This window comes from Oncorhynchus mykiss, chromosome 1 (genome assembly GCF_013265735.2).
Source record: "Oncorhynchus mykiss isolate Arlee chromosome 1, USDA_OmykA_1.1, whole genome shotgun sequence".
In the NCBI taxonomy this organism is placed as follows: domain Eukaryota; kingdom Metazoa; phylum Chordata; class Actinopteri; order Salmoniformes; family Salmonidae; genus Oncorhynchus; species Oncorhynchus mykiss.
This window is the reverse complement of record NC_048565.1, coordinates 36,507,463-36,517,435: the sequence shown is the minus strand read 5'-3', so window position 1 is coordinate 36,517,435 and position 9,973 is coordinate 36,507,463. Positions and strand designations below refer to the sequence as shown.

Sequence of the window (9,973 nt, the reverse complement as noted above, 5' to 3'; positions counted from 1 at the left end):
CCCACAGTCGTTCAAGGCAAACTAGGCTACCTGCTACAGCAGGTTTTTTATATTTGATGGGGACAATTATATGGTTGAATGAATAATGCAAATAGTGTCACGATTAAGAGAAAATTGTGTGAATTAAATGTATTCAGATGAACCCGCCTGAGTTGCCTCTCACTACCCCACTGACCAGACCACTGTGATCTGGTCGGACCAGACAGTACAGTAGTTAGAGGAAATGTGGAAATATTCAAGCTAGAAATATGTGTAAAATTATTATGATTATGAAGAGAATTGTCAACAGGGGAGTGAAGTACTAATAAAACGGTAACATAATATATCAGAAAAATGTGAGTATCAATCTGTTTAAAACGTGTATTAAATAATGGTATTGAGTGTCGGGCAATTGTATCTGACATGGCACTTTGCGTCTTGCAGGGCATCTAAATAATTTAAGATGCTCCGTAACGCGCCTTGAATACTTCATGATTGCATTACCACATTAGTCTAGAATAGATCATACAGTCTGTGCCATTTGCGCTCTCTCGTTCTGGCTTCCACTACTGTAATGCAGCAGCATCCTTGGTACGTGCACAACCACACTCTCCTCATGGCAACACCGATCACAAGCGAACAGAGTTCAACCACTTTCAGTAGTAGAACGGGTAGAGCGCTCTTTCTCAAAACTGGTTAAATACACCTCCCTTGACTCAAGTGACCAATGTTGCATCACAGTTCGCCCGATTTTTTCACTGGGGGAATCTAGTCGTGAAATCCTTTCTGATTAATGTTGCCGATTGCAGGACATGTATGTCGTGGAAATGGTTCATTCCTAATGTAAGACGTGCAGAAATGAACGCGCCGCAACCCAACTATAACTCAGGAAATCCACCAAACCCATTGGTGGTGTTAAGCACACCCCTTGGAGCTGTAATTCGATGGTTGTCTATTGGACGGCCTGTACAGTAGGAATATGACTGCCCACTGGCTTTACGAGACGCCAGTATCTGTATGATTTGCATATGCAGTTCAGGTTGCAGATGCAGGGGAGATGGCATGGTTGGAGTAGCGCAAGTGGACTGAACTTCTGCGTTTGTCTAGGCCACACTGCTATTCTTTAAATGCACTTAACTTTAATGAAATATTGTACCTTCTTTTTCAGAAAACAGTTACAGTGTTTGCATGCATTATGACCTGTTCAAAAATAAAACTTGGGAGATTGGTGAGTAGGCTATATTGTATATTTTTATCTGGTGAAATGTTTGTATTCTGTTCAAAATGAGAATATTTTCCAAATGTTTTTGAAATAGCTTGATACAATGTTTCACAGGGTGTATGATGTGTTATAGGCCTGTGCTGTAGAATTAATCACTAGTGTTGACCATATTTGTAATTTTGACTGATAAGATTAAAAGAGAACCATGCTAAATATTTTACAACCGAAATGTATCGAGAATTCAGATGAAAATGCCAAAGAATAGCCTGCCAAACTAACTGAGATTGCCATATAGTTTTAAATCCCAAAGTTATTTTCAGCATTTGGATTCACACTATGTAGGCAACTGCTTTGCCAAATTCCTAAGGCCACAATTAAGTTTACATCTGCATGCCATGTTGATGTCAAATAAGATGTATGATAAGGCTATTATTATTACTACTATGCTATTATTGTGTTATTACCCCCCTCCCCAGCCACTCATGTCAGCGTTTAGTAGGATATCTTATAAATCTGAAATCAGGTAAGCCACTGACTAACGTACATTGCGCCTATCCCAATTCCACTGTGCGTGTGACAGCGGCTAACCTGGTTTTAGGGAGACTTCCCTGCCCCTCCTGCCGTCGTGGGAACTGCCCTGTCCAGACAGACTTTCTCTACATGTAACGTATATCCATCCGCAAGCTGTACATCTAGTGCTATCTGACACCTATTAGGTTTTACTACCCTTTCTGAGTACTGTATTATATCTCAGGACACAATCTCTGGACAGACTCTCAGTCAGAGGCCTTTGTCATTAGCTTACTATGGACCTGCCGTCCTGTAGACCTTTCATGCCATCTACTGGGACTCTACTGGTGGTGAGCTTTTCTTTGGCATTGCCTTAGTTGACTTTTATGTGTATTTTGTTCATTAGCATAGATACTTGTATCAATGTATATAACTATGTATAGTCAGTTCCAAAACAATTAGCTTGACAATGTGTCCCCATGGGGGGAAAAAAAGTAAACTTTCTATTGAAATCATGTGGCCTCAAGTATATTTATTTCCTTCTTACTGTACAATTAAACGCCTGTGTGTTGTTTCAGTATTGAGTTTATTGCCTCCTGGATGACTCCCAGTAGATACTGTAGATATGTAAGTGATGTAAGTCAGACTCATTAACAGTGGCTTACTCAGCATGATGTGAACGTGCAAACGCTCACAGCACCACCCCATCAACAGGCAGTCATGCAGGCAGCAGGGCTATATCTAGAACATTCAGGACCGGCTACAAACAGCCTCTAGCCCCCTACCTCTTAGACCCAGGCACACGTGTACTGTACATTTGAAATTATTGGATAGGTATAAGCAGTATGGCAAAAGTGGAACTACCATCATAGGGCTTATACCTATCCAACCCTTTCAGATCTAAAGAAGTAAGTCTGTTTTTGGCAGGGCCCCCTTTCTTTCTAGTGATAACAACATTCAATGCCATGCCATGATTTCCAACCCACGTCCTGTCTAGATACATATTGATCTGTCTGGTTAAGGTCATTCTTTATAACGTTTCTATATTTAAAAGGCAAAAGTTTCACCGGCCTCTTGCTGAAACATCCTAAACAGATTAGGTGAGAGAGGATCCATGATGAGTGGTACTGTATCTGTGAGCAAACATAATGCCCTCATTAGGTTAGCACCCTGCCAACACATCATAATCTGTTAATGTTCTACTGTTTCAGATTGCTTTCCTCCGGGTTAGATTTTGAGTGGGTGAGGTTGTGTGTGAGAGTGGTAGTGCCCTTGTGACTGTTCTGTCTGTACAGGCCACAAAGGGGATGTTTCCAAAGATTAGAGACTAACTGGATGTGTTTAAACTGCTCCTGAACTGGAAGGCCTTCCTGTGTGATAATCCCTAATAGGAAAACATCCATTTTACTCAGTCTGTGTTTTGGTATTTGTTTTTTTCCCACATCTCTCTCTTATCTTCCCATGAGACTATCACACAACATTAGCGTTTAGTGTTTCACTTCCAGTGCATACTCATGTCAATGTGACCCTGCAACAGCTCAGTGTGTGTCTGTGTGTGTGTGAGCCTCCCTTTCCCAGGTGCGGTTTAGTGAAGTCATACCAGATCAGAGAACTGTCCCTCTCTCTCTCCTTTCTTTTCCCACTTCTCTCACCCCCCTCTCTGTCTCCCTGTCTCTCTAGACTATGGGAATTGTAGGGATTTGGGGCTTATCTATCCCCAGCCAAGCCAGACATGTCCTGATCTTATCACCATAATCCAATTCCACATAATTCATCTTAATATCAAAACTGTTTTGCCCTTTCAAGTAGCTCTGACAAACATACACTACCAGTCAAAAGTTTGGACACACCTACTCATTCAAGGGTTTTTCTTTATTTTTACTATTTTCTACATTGTAGAATAATAGTGAAGACATCAAAACTATGAAATAACACATATGGAATCATGTGGTAACCAAAAAAGTGTTGAACCAATAATAATATATTTTAGTTTCTTCAAAGTAGCCACCCTTTGCCTTGATGACAGCTTTGCACACTTTGCATTCTCTCAACCAGCTCCACCTGGAATAACTTTCCAACAGTCTTGAAGAAGTTCCTACATATGCTGAGCACTTGTTGGCTGCTTTTCCTTCACTCTGCGGTCCAACTCATCCCAAACCATCTCAATTGGGTTGAGGTCAGGTGATTGTGGAGGCCAGGTCATCTGATGCAGCACTCCATCACTCTCCTTCTTGGTCAAATAGTGGCACACTTACTGGTTAAGTGTGCCTTGAATTTATTTATTTTTTACAGACAGTGTCACCAGCAAAGCACCCCCACAACATCACACCTCCTCCTCCATGCTTCACGGTGGGAACCACACATGTGGAGATCATCCGTTCAAAAATTTCAAATTTGGACTCGTCAGAACAAAGGACAGATTTCCACCGGTCTAATGTCCATTGCTTGTGTTTCTTGGCCCAAGCAAGTCTCTTCTTATTATTGGTGTTATTTAGTAGTGGTTTCTTTGCAGCAATTTGACCATGAAGGCCTAATTCATGCAGTCTACTCTGAACAATTGATGCTGAGATGTGCCTGTTAATTGAACTCTGTGAAGCATTTATTTGGGCTGCAATTTCTGAAGCTGGTAACTCTAATGAACATATCCTCTGCAGCAGAGGTTTCTTTGGGTCTTCCTTTCCTGTGGTGGTCCTCATGAGAGACAGTTACATCATGCTTTTTGCAACTGCACTTGAAGAAACTTTCAAAGTTCTTGAAATTTTCCTGATTGACTGACCTTCATGTCTTAAAGTAATGATGGACTGTCGTTTCTCTTTGCTTATTTCAGCTGTTCTTGCCATAATATGGACTTGGTCTTTTACCAAATAGGGTTATCTTCTGTATACCAACCCCACCTTGTCACAACACAACTGATTGGCTCAAATGTATTAAGAAGGAAAGACATTCCACATGTTAACTTTTAACAAGGCACACCTGGTAATTGAAATGCATTCCATGTGACTACCTCCTGAAGCTGGTTGAGATAATGCCAAGAGTGTACAAAGCTGTCATCAAGGCAAAGGGTGGCTACTTTGAAGAATCTCAAATATAACATATTTTGATTTGTTTAACACTTTTTTGGTTACTACATGATTCCATGTGTTATTTCAGTTTTGATGTCTTCACTATTATTCTACAATGTAGAAAATAGCACAAATAAAGAAAAATCCTGGAAAGAGTGTGTGTCCAGACTTTTGACTGGTACTGTGTGTGCCTCAGCTACTCCCCCAACCCACAGAGGTAAGGGTTACAACAGGCATGTAGAGAAATGCCTGACATTGACAAAGTCATGAGACAACTACTGAAGGGTGGAAAAAAGGTCTAAATATATGGGTGCACATACAGTATGTAAAGAGATGAGGAATCTTTTTATGTGCTTTTCTTGGGATTCCTAACAAGTGGTAGCAAGGACAAATATTTACAGAGCTGTGGAGCAGCTAAGCAGAGTTTGTTTCAGGACAGTGGTGGTTCATGTCAATCATTCCATCAGACAGCCACCGTGTTTACACAGGTAAACACAGAGAGAGGGAGAACGGTGGGACTGAGTCATCTGACGGTGGGTCCAGAGAGATGTGGGTTTGATCACTGTTTATGATATCACTTACTGTAGTGGTGAAATCTCTAACAATCTACATTACAGAGCAGAAAACTGTGAATAGACATTTTACTTTCAATGCCATCTAGTCTGCGAAATACACTTTCAGGACCAGGGCTGCTTATCATAAAGGGTTGGATAGATTTCATTTGCATTTTTGATCATTTGCATAGTCTGTTAAAAGTAGATTGTACTTGTTCCTAGTTATGCACTCGTGTCATGTTTGCTTTGTGAGTAAGTTCCTTTTTATTTTCCATGTTCAATTACCGAAGCAAGTCACTGTGGTTGAGATGAGAGGTCTAGACTGGAGCCTGGGAAATGGCGAGTATATGGTATGAGGAAGCACTTAAATAGAGAATGAGCGTTCATTAAATGTGTATGTTCAGCCATTTTGTGAGTGGACATGTCAACATAGCATAGTCATGTCCATAGCAATCATTGCTAGGTCACACATACTCTATGTCTACTGTATTATAATCACCCCCCCCCCCCCCTCCCCATAGCTGCAGGTGCCAGGATGTGAGCACTACTTCACTCCCACACCAAGAGAGACATTTTTGTGACAGACTGTGTGAGCCACCTGTGTGTAATTAATATATTGTGCTTTCTGTCACTCACAGTGCATTGGAAGACTTGCAGTAACCATTCAAAACAGCTCCTTATAGCAGCCATTATTAATCTAGGAATACCTACAGTAAATGTAGAATGCATTAAACAAATGTGCCTCGTAGAAAGAGCGACTTGAGTTTTGAGTCAGCTTTATGCACTAGCATGTGAAATATTTAGAGTTGGACATTCCCAACAACGGCCAATCCTTGCTATATCCTATTGTGTCACTAAACCAGGCCTGTATATGCAAGTACATCTGCAAATATGATGTGGTTTCTTCAATTCTTCAAAGATGTCTTTCAGAGGATTGAACGTTTTCATTCATTCAAAACACACCACCAACAGCCAGATTATCTAAAACATAATGCCTCATCTTTTATTATATTTAAATACACAGAAAAAGTAATAATTCTCTAGGTAAAAGGTTTCCTAAATTATTTTACATTTCATACATAGGTACTATGTATCGTACTTCATATGGTATACAGTAGCCAAATGCTGTAAATATATTTATGTAGTATATACAGTATGTATATAGTATGTCAGTGGAGGCTGCTGAGGGGAGGACGGCTCATAATAATGTCTGGAACAATGTAAATGGAATGGTATCAACCACATGTGTTTGATACCATTCCATTGACTCCATTACAGCCATTATTAGGAGCCATCCTCCCCTCAGCAGCATCCACTGTAGCATATGTGGTAATCTGGATAATAATAATGACAGACAGTAGTTATAAAGACAAACAGGGGTTAAATAGAATATGTGGTGGTGACATTAAAGGGATAGTTCACCCAAATCACAAAATTACATATTGGTTTCCATACCCTGTAAGCAGTATAGACAATGCATGACAACAATCCATGCTTTGGATTAGTGTTCCTGGCACTGTTTCCTGTAATTTTATAATTTGGGTGAACTATCCCTTTAACTGAACAGCGAACAACTCCTTGGCCCTGCTGTCCCTTGTTTTATCTCCATGACGATTCTCTGGATGTCACGACTGCAAGACACACAAAAATAAGTGGGGATGATGTCTCCATTCATTTGGTTTGGTTAGGAAAACACTTTTCTCGAAACCAATTTTCTTTTTAAGGCGGAAGGAGAGCTTGCTAGATAGAGACAGTAAAGCATGCCCTGGTAGTGGGTAGAAGTTGGCCCTAACCATTGATTCAGAGTCTGATTCTGAGTTATTTAGCCACCTAATGGATTGGGTCATAGGGACAACTGATCCTAGATCTGTGATGAGGGGCAACTTCTACCTCAAGCATGCTACATCTATTTCCCCAATAAAGCCAGAGAAACAGTCCAAATACCTCAGCAACCTGGAGGGAGGAGGGAGAGCGCGCACACACACACACACACACACACACCGTGGAAACCCATTCCAACCAGTTAGGAGGAAACCCAACATCCCACATACAGGGCCATGGCCCTGTTTCAGTACTTCTGAAATGCATTGTTCCATTCTCTGTCCTTAGAAGTAATCACTCATCTGAAATATCATGGAGACGCTTACTTTACACTATCCAATCAAGTTGGATCAGAGATTACGTCACGGAAGGGAGGAAGGAAGGATGCATGTTTAAAGTATTCATACAGGGCCCATGACCTCACACGGGAGAGAATGGACTGTGCAATACACCTTACAGAGTTCTGAGGTCAGGCTCTCTCTCTCTCTCTGGAAGTCAAAGGTCACCAACATACAAGACATTGTGGAAGTAATCTCCCAAACAGAAACATAAAGGCCTCTCTGACACAATAATCAAAAATATATATTTTACACTACAGCCCGATTGGTCAGTCGTTGAGCCTCTTTTATCAATTGTAAAGCAGCAAAAATGTGTATTTGAATGTATTTAAATTAGGCTCACTCTTTTATACAGAAATAGAGTGGTGACAGTGTAACAGTGTGGTTGTGTTGAAACACAGCTGTCCGTAGAGAATAAGCCTGTTGTTCTGAGGGTGGAGAGACACCCTGCATCGCTGGACTGACTGGGGCAGGGGACACAGCGACATACTGTGGGGAATCATGAAGCACTCACAGCTGCACCACCGGTCTGGATGTTACAGCACAGCTGGAGTGGAGGGAGCAGCAGGAGGCAGAGCTACTGGTAGTCCACAACATGCACAACACACACACAGAGACAGAGACAGAGACAGAGACAGAGACAGAGAGAGAGAGAGAGAGAGAGAGAGAGACAGAGAGAGAGACAGAGAGAGAGACAGAGAGAGAGACAGAGAGAGAGACAGAGAGAGAGACAGAGAGAGAGACAGAGAGAGAGACAGAGAGAGAGACAGAGAGAGAGAGAGACAGAGAGAGACAGAGAGAGACAGAGAGAGACAGACAGACAGACAGACAGACAGACAGACAGACAGACAGACAGACAGACAGACAGACAGACAGACAGACAGACACAGCTAGAGAGAATGGTGATCGAGAGAGAGAGAGACAGAAGTAAGGGAAAGAGAGAGCGGTTGGGACGAAACAGAAAGAGAAGAGGGAGGGGAGATGTGCAACTGAGTAAGATGTTAGCAAAGCAGAGTTGAATACCATGATTGTAGACGGACCAATTTAACAGATAACCAGAATGATCAGGGAATCAGATAGCATTAGAGGCGTAAAGGGGCAGTCAGAGGACAGAAGAAGGTCGTTAAGGGAAACCTTCAGGGGCAGGGAGTGGGTTGGGGGCTCCATGCAGGGACCTCCACCCTTAGTAACAGAAAAGAGGGGTGTGGCCGCCAGGCATGGCCCAAAAAATCAAGCCGAGGCAGGGGGGCAGAGCGGAGTGAGACAGGGCGGGGTAGTGGCAGGTAGAGTGTCACACATACACACCCTCAGGGTTGAGGCTGGACACCAGCGGGTTCTGCAGGTTGCGGGGGTGTCCCAGGAACTGCTTGGCTGTGGGGCGGGGAGGCGACTCTGAGGGGAGCAAGCTCAGGCCTGGTGGAGAGAAAGATAGAGGTTTAAGGTGAGCAATCATCTGAGTGAGTGTGTATGTTTGTGTTTGTATGTGTGTGTGTGGATCCGTACCTCCATTCCTATATCCTTCCTGTAGCAGGTGAGCTAGTTCCAGCTGGTCGCTGAGGTCTGTGCGTGAGTGTGTGTGTGTCGGCAGGACGCCCGCCTGCTGGATGAACTGCTGCAGGTTACACTGCCTCAACTCCTTGTTCAGCTCCTCCAACTCCTCCTGCTTCTCCTAAGGAGGGACACAGAGAGGGGGCCAGAACAGTCACACCTAATCCCAAATAGACCCCTAACCCCTACACGGACACACTTAATGATCCTATAGGCATAGGTGTTGTATAGGTCAAAAGTTGAGAATGGGCTTTAATGAGCAAATCTCTCTCCTCATTTCTCTCAAGGGAAAGAGGATACCTAGACAGTGACACAATTGAATGCACTCAAACAAAATGCGTCTTCCACATTTAACCCAACCCCTCTGAATCAGAGATGTGCAGGGGGCAGCCTTAAATCAACAGCACCCAGGGAGCAGCTGTTGGGGGTTAACTGCCTTGCTCAAGGGCAGAACAACATATTTTTCCAACTTGCCGGCTCAAGGATTCAAACCAGCAACATTTAATTTACTGGCCCCACGGCGCCACGCTGAAACTGTCCTCTGAAATGTACATAGGACAGTTTCAGTCATGTTTGTATTTAGATACAGATAATTAAAGAAGCGGTGAGGTATTTCAGATAATGTATTTCTGAAAAGCTTAGTTGGAATATAAATCAATCACAAAACTGGCAGAGACATGAAATGTAATTTGCAATCATAGGAACAAAGGCAGACTAACTGGCGCTGTTCTTTCAAATGCTGTTCTCCTATTCTCACCACCAGAGGGCAGCAACAGCCACAGCATTCATCTCAGATGTCAGATTTATTTAACTAGGCAAGTCAGTTACGAACAAATTCTTATTTTCAATGAGAGCCTAGGAACGGTGGGTTAACAGCCTGTTCAGGGGCAGAATGACAGATTTGTTCCTTGTCAGCTCAGGGATTTGAACTTGCAACCT

General features: G+C 42.6%; 1 protein-coding gene across 11 annotated transcripts in view; it reads right to left on the bottom strand.

Annotated features, from left to right (window-relative positions):
- Window positions 1–6,304: 6,304 nt before the first annotated feature.
- rassf7a (Ras association domain family member 7a) overlaps window positions 6,305–9,973 on the bottom strand; it is a 69,695-nt gene continuing 66,026 nt past the window's right edge. For all 11 annotated transcript variants that reach the window (XM_036976953.1, XM_036976913.1, XM_036976902.1 and 8 more), the window contains 3 exons: window positions 8,990–9,155; window positions 8,792–8,899; window positions 6,305–6,958 (listed from right to left, as the gene is read on the bottom strand). In XM_036976953.1, coding sequence (XP_036832848.1) covers window positions 6,927–6,958; window positions 8,792–8,899; window positions 8,990–9,155 — 306 coding nt within the window. In that variant the 3' untranslated portion in view covers window positions 6,305–6,926. The remainder of the gene's footprint in view (window positions 6,959–8,791; window positions 8,900–8,989; window positions 9,156–9,973) is intronic.